Source organism: Pteropus alecto, unplaced genomic scaffold (assembly GCF_000325575.1).
Source record: "Pteropus alecto unplaced genomic scaffold, ASM32557v1 scaffold86, whole genome shotgun sequence".
Taxonomy (NCBI): domain Eukaryota; kingdom Metazoa; phylum Chordata; class Mammalia; order Chiroptera; family Pteropodidae; genus Pteropus; species Pteropus alecto.
In genome coordinates, this window is record NW_006442109.1 from 34,468,775 (window position 1) to 34,481,925 (window position 13,151).

The 13,151-nt window shown below is 36.5% G+C and overlaps 1 protein-coding gene across 1 annotated transcript in view; it reads right to left on the minus strand.

Moving 5' to 3' along the window:
• SLC12A6 (solute carrier family 12 member 6) overlaps positions 1-13,151 on the minus strand; it is an 80,957-nt gene that overhangs the window by 8,457 nt on the left and 59,349 nt on the right. Inside the window, exons 10-21 of the mRNA XM_015595857.2 lie at positions 13,138-13,147; positions 12,226-12,384; positions 11,948-12,046; positions 11,615-11,672; positions 9,591-9,765; positions 9,175-9,293; positions 7,900-7,998; positions 6,541-6,660; positions 5,654-5,758; positions 5,077-5,245; positions 3,497-3,692; positions 2,744-2,913 (exon numbers count right to left, since the gene is read on the minus strand). Of these exons, the coding sequence (XP_015451343.1) occupies positions 2,744-2,913; positions 3,497-3,692; positions 5,077-5,245; positions 5,654-5,758; positions 6,541-6,660; positions 7,900-7,998; positions 9,175-9,293; positions 9,591-9,765; positions 11,615-11,672; positions 11,948-12,046; positions 12,226-12,384; positions 13,138-13,147 (1,479 nt within the window). The remainder of the gene's footprint in view (positions 1-2,743; positions 2,914-3,496; positions 3,693-5,076; positions 5,246-5,653; positions 5,759-6,540; positions 6,661-7,899; positions 7,999-9,174; positions 9,294-9,590; positions 9,766-11,614; positions 11,673-11,947; positions 12,047-12,225; positions 12,385-13,137; positions 13,148-13,151) is intronic.

Sequence of the window (13,151 nt, forward strand, 5' to 3'; positions counted from 1 at the left end):
GAAAAAGCCTTTGACAAGATACAGCATCCATTTATGATCAAAACAACTTAACAAAATCAGTATAGAAGGAAAGTACCTTAACATAATAAAGGTCATATATGTCAAGCCCTCAGGCAACATTATACTTAATGGTGAAAAATTAAAAATTTTCCTTCTAAGATCAGGAACAAGGCAAGGCTGTCCACTATCACTACTGTTATTCAATATAACACTGGAGGTCCTAGCAAGTGCAATCGGACAAGAGAAAGATATAAAAGCCATCCAAATAGGAAACGAAGAAGTTAAACTGTCACTATTTGCAGATGACATGATTCTCTATATAGAAGACTCCACAAAAACACTACTAGAAAGAAAAAGCAAATACAGTAAAGTTTCTGGATAAAAAATCAACGTCCAAAAATCCATAGCGTTCCTATACTCTAATAATGAAGTGTCAGAAAAAGAAGAAAAAATAATTCCTTTTGCAATTGCAACAAAAAGAATAAAATACCTAGCAATAAATTTAACGAAACATATAAAGGACCTATATGATGACAACTACAAGACCCTATTAAAAGAAATCGAAGAAGATAAAGCACAGAAGACCCCGAATTGCCAAAGCCATCCTGAGAAAAAAGAATGAAGCTGGAGGTATCACTCTGCCCGACTTCAAATTATACTACAAAGCGACAGTAATCAAAATGGCATGGTATTGGCAGCAAAACACACACACAGACCAATGGAACAGAATTGAGAGTCCAGAAGGAAACTCATCTTTATATGGACAATTAATTTTCCTTTTCTTTTCTCCTCTCTTTAATTCCCTGCTCCCTGCCCAACTTCCACCCCTGACGTATGGATGTTGCCGTTTCTCCTTAAGAACTGGATCTCTGAAGGCGGGGCGTCTCCTCCCACACGCTCGCGGCATGCGCCTGGCAACCCTGGCGCACTCGGGGGGCCTAGCGCACCCAGGGTATGGTCCATGGCTCCGCCTGGGGCGTGAACCTAGGTCCTTCTGCGTGTAAAGCAGACATGCTAACCACTACACTATGGAGCCACCCCAAGGGCAATTAATTTTTGATAAAAAAGCCAAAAACATACAGTAAAGAAAAGAAAGCTTCTTCAATAAATGGTGCTGGGAAAACTGGAAAGCCACCAGCAAAAGAATGAAACTAGACTCAAAATGGATTAAGGACCTGAATATAATACCTGAAACAATAAAATGCATAGAAGAAAATATAGGAATGAAACTCAAGGACTTTGGACTTAAAGAGAATTTTATGAATTTGACCTCAAAAGCAAGGAAAGTAAAAGCAAAAATAAATGAATGGGATTACATCAAACTAAAAAGCTTCTATTCAGCAAAAGAAATTGTCAAAAAAGGTAAAAAGGCAACCATCTGAAAGGGAAATATATTTGCAATCAATGCATCCGATAAGGGCCTAATATCCAAAATATGCAAAGAACTCATAGGACTCAATAACAACAAAAAAGCAAATGATCCAATCAAAAAATGGGCAGAGGACCTGAACAGTAACTTCTCCCTAGAGGACATACAAATGGCCAACAAATATATAAAAAGATGCTTAACATTGCTAGCTATTAGGGAAATGCAAATCAAAACCACAATGAGATACCATCTCACACCTGTTAGAATAGCTATAATCAACAGGACAAGTAATAACAAATGCTGGAGAGGATGTGGAGAAAAAGGAACCCTCATACACTGCTGGTGGGAATACAAATTGGTACAGCCTCTATGGAAAGCAGTATGGAAGTTCCTCAAAAAACTAAGAATTGATCTACCATATGATTCAGCAATCCTTCTACTGGGTATTTACCCCAAAGACTTGAAAACTCATATCCAAAAAGATATTTGCACACCGATGTTCATAGCAGCATTATTCACAGTCACCAGGACATGGAAGCAACCGAAGTGTCCTAGGATAGATGACTGCCTAAAGAAGCTGTGGTACTTATATACAATGGAATATTGCTCAGCCATAAGAAGAGATGAAACACTGCCATTTGCGAGAACCTCGATGGACCTCGAGATAATCATGCTAAGCGAAATAAGCCAGACATAAAAAGTTGAAAATCACGTATCACTTATATGTGGGATATAAACCTAAAAGCAACAAATGAACAGGACAAACAGAGATTCATAGACATGGACTATAGACTAGTGGTTACCAGAGGGTAGGGAGTGGGGGAGGAGGGGGGAGGTAGACGGGGTAAAGAGGGTCAAATATAGGGTTTAGAGAGAGTGTGAAGTGGGTAAAGGGGATCAAATATCTAGTAACTGAAGGAAAGCGGACTTTGGGTGGTAAACGCAATAGAATATATAGATGTCAAATTATAATGTACACTTGAAAATTATATAATTGTATTAACCAATGTTATCCCAATAAACAATTTAAAAAAAAAAAACTGTTTGTCTCATACACACATGCACACCCTTAGGTTTCCAAAATTTGAGAGACTTTGGTCTTTTTTTTTTAAAGGATGTGTTTACTTGTTAATGTTTTTCCAAAGGTTCGTATGAAACTTTACTGAGTTGTGAAATTTTATTTGCAGATAGGGAGATATCAACTACAAAGAAAATTATTTCTCATAAGGTTGAAACTGGAATCATGGGAGAGCCAAGAATAATCCCCAACTCTTCTGATTCTAAGCCCCAACACTATATAATCAAAGAGGAAAAATTTATCTAATCAACAGGACAGAAGTTAAGGAACACTTTTTAAAAAGATGTCTAAAATACCTTGTGCTGTTTAAGTAGAAATGGTAACAGCATGAGCATCCCTCCATCATGCACAATCCACCACACATCAATGTTGCCCTCAGAAAACTGTTCCACATTGCTGGGAAAGAAGGAGATGTTTTTAGCCACCAGCAGGGCCAGATGGGCAGCAGTTGTCACTCGAACTGTTCCTAGGGAGAAAAAAGAGAGAACTGGGATAAACGGAGAAGAATCCTTTGGATTGCCTTGCTTCCTGTCATGTCAGGAAAACAAGGAAAATGTTCTTTTAGATTTCTTTGAGCAAGGTGTCCTATTATACACCTCATCAAGTAAAAAAAAATCACAGAAAAATCTGAACAGTTAACAGAATTCAGCTGAATACCAGGATTTCCTTTACTAGATATATTCTGTTCACTACCTTTCTAAGAGGGAGGATATATGAATTTGAGAGATTTTTGAGGCTGAAGGACAATCCTTCCAATTCATGTGAGAATGTCAATGTGGGAGATCACAAATGAAAACATGGCAATTTCAGAGGTAATTCCTAACATAAAGCTTGACAGAGATAAACAATTCATGAACATAATGTAAAACTAGAGGGTTTAAATAGAATAAGGTTATTACTACTAGTAGTTATTTAGGTGCCCTTTTGAGAACATGCTTCAGCAATGGCATAGTCTCTACTTAGGAGGCTAAGGAGTGGGGTTACAGTAACAGGGATTTAACTATATCCCCTATTTGGATCCTCGAGAGATTATGAGATGTGTTTCGTACCAATGAAAGTCTTCCAAGCTCGAGCATCTTCACTCTGGCGCCAGCCATTAGGCCATCCCATCACCACTGTGTTGTGCTTCATGCCCCCAAGGCCGCATGACTGGATGAGGTGGGAGATACCTTCTTTCAACTTGGCAGCCACCACTAGCTGGCAGAACCCTTTCACCTTCTCTGCCTCCATTAGGTGCTTTATAGTCTAAAAGAGAGACAAAACTTCAACACTGGATTGCTTCAACCTTGAACCTTTTAACTTGCTACTCCTCCATATTATATTCCCTTCCTCTTTCTAAAGTGCATAAATGGTATCTCCTATAGAAAAGTCCAAAAAGTTAAAATTATCCCAATGAAATTTCATGATCCTTTGTCTTTTTCACTTTCTAAGTGCTTACTACATATATAGGTGGTTGTCTACATGTGGTTCCTCTGCCTTTTTCTCTTTTCCTTCTTTGTAACATACCAAAAAATCAAGAACGGGATCTTCCCAAAGTGAATATTCAATATCCTCTCTTAACTGACCAGGGTGGGTGTGACTATGATCTCCTCCCTTCCTCAGTGACTCATATTACTAGAAATTCGATGTGATAATTCAGTTTCACTTTTGAATTTTTTCAGGCATATATTATTTTTTGTTTCTCCTGTTTCCATTTTCCTTTTTTTTTTTTTAAGTTTTATTTCGTGTTTATTTTTTAAAATTTATTTACTTTTAATTCTTTAAAGTCACCACCATATCCTTTTTTGACATTTTAATAGTAATTACTGAGGACACTTGTATTTGCTTTACTATTTTATTTATTCAAGCCAACTTGGAGATATTATTTCATTTACTCTTACTCTACTCTCTTAGTGGAAGGCAAAGGTAATATGGAAAATGGATATGATTTTCCCAAAAGCACAGATTAAGTTAGTAGTGTAGCTAGGATATTATGTAGGATGTCTTGATTTCTAATCCTGTGCCTTTTATTTATTTTTACCATCATTTGGAACAAATTTTCTTTCTAGCATCTTGTTTTTAGGGTTTCAAAGCATTCCAAAATGAAATCCAGTAAAAATTTTGAAATGTAATTGGAAATTTCTCCAAAGGGTCAGTTCTATCATTTATACTAAATATTAGAGTGAAAACTACTTTCTCCTTCAGAGAGAACTTTAATATTGAGTAAGCAAATCAGAAGTAGTGAAGAAATGTTGCTCATATGACACAGATTAGTAAAAAAGAAGAAAAGTTGTTCGTTTCATTGCTCCTTGTCACAAGATTGAGAAGACCTATCTCTATATTTCAAAGGATAGATTAATTTCATGACTTTTCTCGAGGCTGAGTCAATGTTTGCAGTCTATTTGGAAATGCCGCTTAGCCTTGATAATCTTACAGTTTGGTAATGCTTTAAATAGGAAGGAAGTACACATTACTATCTTCTGTCTCATCTTATTATTTGGGAGACTATGACTGTTCAAAAGTCAGCATTCAGAGGGAAATTATTTAGATCACTCAGGAAAGGGATTAAGTTAGATATTTGAGGTCTTACTACTTAACGACACAAAACCATACGCTTAATTACACTAAGTCAATAAGCCTTGACTCTTACCTGCTCAGCAGCTAAAGCTTCACCATAGTTCTCCAGGAAATTCCCCACAATGACTGAGCCCACAATAGTGAGACCCTTTCCTGCTTTAAGCTGTGAAGCAAAGGTGAGGAGGCGAGGATGCTTGATGTGTAAGTCTTCATCTAGTTTCATCAATACAAGCAACTGAGGCCTGTAAAGAAATTGGTGGAGAGTGTGGGTAAGGGGAAGAAAATACTTTGGGTTAGGGGAGCAGAATGACAATTCTATCCTTTAATTCAAGAGATCTGTATAAAACATGTAATTTAACAGAAAGAAGAGATTAAGGGAAATGACAGGATGAGAGTATAGAATTATTTTGAATCCTTCCAGTATTATCTCAAATTGATCTTCAAAGAAGAATAAAAATGGTACAAATCTAGATCATAAATCACATGAAGAAAAAATAATAAAGAAATCAAGGATTTGGGACAGTTCAAAATAGGTCCATTACACTAATTCCTTGAGCCACATGACTTCCCTATCCTATAATCAATGAAGCACACATTTCTGTGTGTTAACTATGTGCCAAACACCACTAACGCTCTCTTGATTTCTTTACCTCCAGTTTTTAGTGTGTGGAGGTCCTTCCTCTAGCCGGAGCAAAGCAAATCGGGCTGCACTGAGGGACAGTCCACGGATACCATCACCCCATTCTTTCTCAGCTCTGGGAGAAAAAGGAGAAAAGAGCAGGGACAGATTTAAACCACAGCATGTACGATTTCAAAAAAAAAGTTTACTTTTTCTGAGTTTAGAAGTAATTTATGCACATAGTAGAATATTAAAAGTCATATTATTAATGATTTATATAATTCTCTTTACTAATATTATAAACTCATTGTAACCAGATCAACACTACTATTCCAACAACAGAATGTTCTGCACAGCAGTTCAGAATTAAGGCGGGAAGAATCATTTACTTGTTCTTTCATGTAACTATTCAAAAACAATAATGTAAAATGACAGTTTGAATTAGAAAATTAATACAGACTCAAAGTTTATATTGAAAATAATGGGAGAAAGTAAAACACAATGTAATCTTCTGAATCAGTGTTATTTATTGCTAATTTTTGGAAGTTGCAATCAAGTCTTAGTTGTTACAAAGTTATTCAGAACTAACTTGTTTTTCATCCCAGAGACAATCCCTTTACTCAAAAAATAAGCAAAAATATTTTCATTTGTGTTATACTTTGTTAAAACTCATCGTTATTATTTGGATAACGATGTCCTTTTAGTTATTTTATCATTGATCCATTCATACTTTTTCAATAGGTTTCCCTTGCGATTAAAAGCCTGTATCCATAAGAGGGTTACAGGAATTATCAGGGGACCAAAATTTAGATATGAATGAAGTTATCTGGATCCTTAATGCAATTTTCTTTGGGCTCTAACCAAAGTAGGCAACTTTGATACTTTTAGCAGTGATCATGGTCAAATCCACAGACTCACCCTTGGTACTCAATGTACTTGTAGATCATACCAGCTATTACCATAGCTACGATGGCATAATACCAGGAAGAAATGAACATAAGAGCCAGACAGATACTCATTCCCATGAAAGAGAGGGCCCTAGAAAATTAAAAACACACACACAAATGAGTGTTTTTCCAAGCAGGTAAAAAAGAAGTCTGTGCTAGAGATGCTTCTTAAATTGTGGTGAGGAATTATTTTTCTTAAAAAACCCTTAGAAAAACTAATTCACTGCAGACAGAATTTTCATAAAAGGCTATAACAATGCATTAAATAACTACATTTACTGAAGTTTTACTGTGTAAAGAACTTCATAGCTCTATGATTCATTTCAAAGAATAGGAGAGCTGTTAATCTAGAGATTAGGAGCTAATGAAAATACATAGTAAAGAGAAAGAGAAAAATAATAAAAGCAAAATAGTAACACATAAAGTTCATAATGAACTTTTCACTAAAGTTAAAGCTAGAAAGAGGATTGGAGGTATGAAGATCTGTTGAAGATCTAAATTTTTGCCCGATAAAGGTCACATCCATGCCCACCACCAGTAAGTGAAGCAGAAAAGGGTCAAGAAGAAAGTCAGCAGAGAGGAATGTAGCAACAGGTACATACAGAACATATTAAAGAACTTTTAGCTATGATAGAAAAAAATGGAAAAAGATGGGTGGTAGCTAAAAACATGACGGCTCCTTTAGACTGAGGAGACTTGAACATGATAGCAGCAGCTGCAGCAGCATTTTGTTGATAACTTTAACACGTACCAGGCATTGTGCTAAGCACTTTAGAGTATCTCAAATCAACTCTATGAGATAGGTAATATTATTAGTTCCATTTCACAAATGAGTAAAATGAAATTTTCATGGTTATGTGTTTTGTTGAAAGTTACAAAGCTAGGAAATAGTAGAGTTGATATTTGAACTTAAGTGATCTGACTCCAAAGCGCACTCTTAACTCCTAAATGAAATTATCATAAGGAAGAGAGTTTGAGAATGAAACTATGAGACTATGAGTCCAAAGATAGAAAGTGATAAACTCCAGTGCTTAGCTACGAGGGAAATTGAAAGAGATATGAAAAAGGAAGGTGGTTTTAGCCTGAAAAATGTAGCAGGATGGAAATATTTCAATTTTGATCTTTATTCTCAAGTGGGTGTTATCAATTATTATAAAGCAATATATGAAAAAACATGGCGGTACGTCAGGAATTCAGGTGAGTAGTGAAAATTCAAAGAACTAGCCAAGAAAAAAATTGTATCAAGAACCCAGAATCTCCTAGTTTTCTAAGTTCAATGATGGACTCTCTCCAAATTGGAGGGGATGTGGGGAGGAAAAAGCAGACTCACCAGTGGTAGTAGCGGAATCGGGGTCTCCAGTTGGGTGTTCGAAGTAATGTTTGCAAGGCACATGCCAAGTTCACAAAGAGGTAACACATGAGAAAAAACCTAGCAGAATAAAAACAAATGATAAGAGGAATGATTATTATTGTAAAATGATTCTTCAAGAGCTATTTTAAATAATTGGGGATATGTGCTCTGCTAAAACCTTTGTTCTAGCCCAGTAGCCTTTGATTAAGACTAGGAAATAGAGAAACATAAACTCCCCACAAACCTGCTCATTTCCTATGTTCTCTCTGAGCAATGACATAACGAAGACCTCAAAGATGAGGTCATCTTTCGTTGCTCATCTTTGTTCCAAATTCACTTATCAAATCCTATGGATTCTATATATTTAAAAATCTCTACCACTATCACCTTAGTTCAGGCTCTCATCGCTCCTCTGCTAGATTAGTTAAATAAACATCCAATTGGCATGCCTAGATCATTTTTAGCTTTCTTCTAATCTATCATTTATACCAAATTGATCATTCTAAAACATAAATATAATCATTTTGCTCTCAAAGGATTACCCCCTACTTCTAGGTAAAAGTTCCAGGTTCTTTGTGATCTGGCTCTACCTACTTCTCTGGTCTGCTGCTCCCTAACATGTACCCTCCACTCTATCAAAGCCAAATTGCTTTTGGCTCTCTGGATGTGCTCCATTATTTCATCCTTAATTCCTTCACACACATCACCTGCCTGGAATCTCTTTCACCCCTTTGCTGCTTAGCAAATAACCAGTCTTCCTTTCACCCCTTTGCTACTTAGCAAATAACCAGATGCCTCACTTAAGAGCAGCACTCATAGCACTCGGGGTGCACTTTTACCACAGTATTCATCACATTACACAGGGATCATTACTTTTTTCAGCTACCATCAGTTCCTTAAGACTGTGTCTTATTCATTTTTGTATTTGCAGCATACTGCCCAGTGCCAGCGAGGTAGTATGTCATCAGTAAGTCACAGCTGAATTAATAAAACCTAACAGTGGTAGTAAAAGCTACAATCAATTAGTAATAATCAGAAATGAAGGCAAAGAACATCTGAAGTTATATAGGTAGGAAGAAACTCTGACTATTATAGCCTTACATAAAACTTCTCAGGAATATTTATTATATAGTGAAGTTACATCTTTAATTGGCTCACTTTGTAGTTATCACCATTGTTATAGACCTGATGGAAACCCACATGTATTATATATCACATAAGCAAGAATGACTGAAGACAATAACTGGCTCTTACATGGAAAGAATTGGGGCCACAAGATCCAGTGAGGCAATAAGGATTCCCAGCTCTGCAATGGCAGCAGTCAGAAGTAAAGCCCAAGTAGGTTCCCCATTGGCTTTGCTGTGACCAAAAACCTGTACAAAGGGAAATAGACATAGGAGTGTGGGAAGTGTTTGAGTCAGTGCTCACTGAATCTTCTATGATATAGTTTCAGACATCTGAAAGGTAACAGTGTTGCAACTGTGTTATCTTTTAAACACCTTTACCCAACTCACATATTAACTCATACTAGGGATTTAGACAGTTTTATACTAAAAACCGACATGTTTTTTCATATTATATGATCTAGTAATTCATAAGCCTATGACAACCACACTGTTTCTCATAAGACCTGAAAAAAAAGGAAAAGGGCATAGGACAGGGTCACTCACCCTCAGAAAGGGTATGATGTTATCCTTGGCTATAGCTTGTAGCAGCCTTGGTGCACCTGTGAGACTCTGAAGTCCAGCCCCACAGGTTGAGAAGAAGGAGCCAATAACAATCACCCACGGGGATGGCCAAGATAAGGTACCTACCACCAGATTACCTTTCACAGCATCCCCAAACCTGAGAGAGAAATAAGAGTGGAAAAATTAAATCTGGAAATAACTTTAGACTGTTTGGTGCAAGAGGCCTAACTTTTGGCTCATCTCAGCTTTCAACACGCCTTCCTCACTAAGCTTAATCATTTCTAGTTTCTGATTTAAAGAGACGTGTGACTCTTCCTTTCACTTGAACAATGAGAGGCTACTGTAAAGTTATTATTTGCCTTACTTACAACATTGTTGTGTCTCAGGGAATAGGTGGCCCAAGGAGAGGAAGAGAGATGAGGGAACTGCTGGTCAGTGGAGTAGCCAGAACACACACATTTATTAAATTGACAGTCTTATATGTGTGTGGTTTATGGCGCCCCCCAACAAATACAATAGCAACATTATAGATTACTGGTTGCAGATTACCATAACGAATATAATGAAAAAGTTTGAAATATTGCGAGAATTACTAAAATGTGACAGACACATGTGAGCAAATGCTATTGGAAAAATGGTGCTGATAAACTTAGTTGATGCAAGGTTACCATAAACCTTTACATTGTAAAAAAGAAAAACTCAGTATCTGCAAAGAGCAATTAAGTGAAGCATCATAAAATGAGGTAAGTCTGTATTAAGGTTCCTGTCCTCAAAGGACTCAATCCAGTAGAGGAGAGTGATATAAAAACAAGTAGCTGCAATATGGTATGGTAAAAGCAATAGTATAGTGTGCTTAATGTAGTGGTTGAACAAAGGGAGGGGTGGTTATCTGTGTGAGTGAGTCTGGGAAAGCTTCATAGGATAGAAGATACTTAGTCTAGTCTTAGAAGATGAATATAAGTCTGGCAGGTGGAAATAATCGATTCTAAGTAAGGAAAACCATACAGACAAATGTGTGAATGACTGCAGATCTGAAACAAGGCACATTTAACTTTAAGTTATGGCTGGAGCACAGAGAGTTTAGGAGGGAATGGCTGGAGATGAGATTAGAAAGAGGTAGACAGGGCCAGATAAAAGTAATGAGTTTTAAAAGGCTTTGGTCGGCTCTGAAGCAGGAAAGTTTGTTTTTTAGAAGAACAGTTCTGGTAGCAGCATGGAAGAAGGATTAGAAGGTGGTTAAACCGAAAGGACGATTATTACAATAATCTAAGCAAAAGATCCTGAGATCTTGTACAAAATGATGGGGATAAAGAATAGTGGAAAGTGGAAAGAATGAGATCTACTACTGTGAAGGGTAGAATTTACAGGGCTTAGAAACCAAATGAATGAGAGAATTGATGAAAAAAGTGTAGGATGGATGACACATAGGTTTCTGTTTTGAAAAAGGAGTGAATGGTAAGGCCATTAAGTCCCCAAGATGGGAAAATTGGAAGAGATACAGCAAGTTTCGGGGAAGCATTTTTCTGAAAATTTCTTGCAAAAACATATTTTATACTCATAGGTGAAAGGAAAACACTCAGCAGCTTTCATGAAGGAAATGAAGAAAGTAAGTTTCAAGCTTTTATTTAGAATGCCAAACAGATACATATGTATGTCTCATAAAGGAGATGCTAGAGACACTTGAAAGTTTTATTTTTACTTCCTTCCTTTACTTTTGGTCTTAGTTTTCCAGGTCTTAATGTACAGGTAAGTCATTATTCAGACAAATTCAATACTATATTGAAAAGTTTTATTCACTGCATCTCACGTATTTATAACAACATACTGGCCCTTATTATTCACTAATCTTTTTGAGAACTATATACTGTATGTATATTTTCTAATTGTTAGTCATGGTAGATACTTCAGGTTGGGTTTTGAGTTTATAACTGTCTTGGGGTTATGTGGGATAATCAGACATAATAGAAAACAGACACATGATTGTTACAAAGAAATCAGCTACTCACTTGTCTCTGAGAACAACGCCTTCAATACATGCGCCAAAAAGTACAACATTGCTTAAATCTACCATATTGAGTGTCAAGGAAAATGATGTTCACCCTTTAAGATGAGATATAAAGCAGACACTCAGGATTATTTCTTCTACCAGTGAAATGAGTTGTTAAATTCACTGATCCTATAAATCCTTTCTTGAATTTTAAAGATGACGTGGGTAGATTATCTGGTGAGAAGGTGGTAGAAAGCAGATATCTTTATTACCAGGATAAAAATACTGATCACTCTAGTTCTACTTGATGTTCCTATGACTAAGACCCAGGTTGGATCCATGAAAAGGATACAGACAAAGGAAGTGGTCAGTATGGCAAGGATAGTGCCAATGGGAATAGACTTTTGAGCATCTTTCAGGTCTCCAGACCTGTTTGATCCAGCCATGATACCTTTAGAGAAGGAAAAAAGAACAAGTTAACCTCTTCAGTTCCTAGACATTTTGACATTCATACGAACATCAAAGACTAGAGGCAAATCTAGGAATCTTGAAAATATAATGTTGTCTCCTGAGAAAAATCACAGTTGGAGTCTGATAGCTTCTCAAACAGAAAACAGCCCTACTGCTTACCTGTCACAGAGGGAAAGAAGATTCCCACAAGAAGAGTGAAGGAGGTGGTGATGTCAACAAGGACATACTCATGGTTTAAACTCCCTAAAACATCAGAAGACTTGGCTGAAGGCTTTTCGATGATCTCTCCCTTTGGTAGATAATTACTCCAAAGATTCTCTGCGGTGGGCAAAAAGAGGAGATATAAGCATCAGCGGTATAGAAAGAAGATATTTATATAATTTCTACCCAAACCACCTTCTAAATCAGACTCCTCATTTATAGGGCTTTTAAAGGTATGCTTGCTTCTACATAAGAACATATACACATACAATAAAGTACGCATAAACCAAAAACTAATGCCCTTCCTCACCTGGTTCAAATATAATTTAACAAAATGCTTTGGTACATACAAATGCAGTTAAATTTATTGATGCAAATTAGTAAAACTTAAGCAGACTAAAGCTAACTGCCCTGCAAAGCCCCTTTGTTTTTTTATTAGTCATCAATGCTGTTTCTAATACCTCAGTGTAAACTTCCTAACATGCAAAGAAATTTGTGGATCCAACAATTAAAATAGAATTCATGTAAAAAGAGTTTCAGAAATTTAGCTAAGTTAGGAAAACACATATGTGGATGTGGTGACATTAAAATAGTTCCATTCTAGCTGCAAGAGGAACATTAGCAATTTTACAATAACACAAAGAATATTTTATTATCTTATCCTAGATTAAAAAGTGATTTGCTTAGCTCTTTCAAAAGGAGGTAATTTGTAGCAGACAACACTGCAAGGGAGTCCTGAAAAAGGATAACTTTACTAATAAAAAAGTAGAAAGATGTTGAATTAAGAGCTGTATGCTGAACTTAAAAAGGGAAATGGCTCATTTTCCTCAGAGAAAAAGGAAAAACTTGTCCAGAACTCTCCTAACTTACCTGTAATGACACCA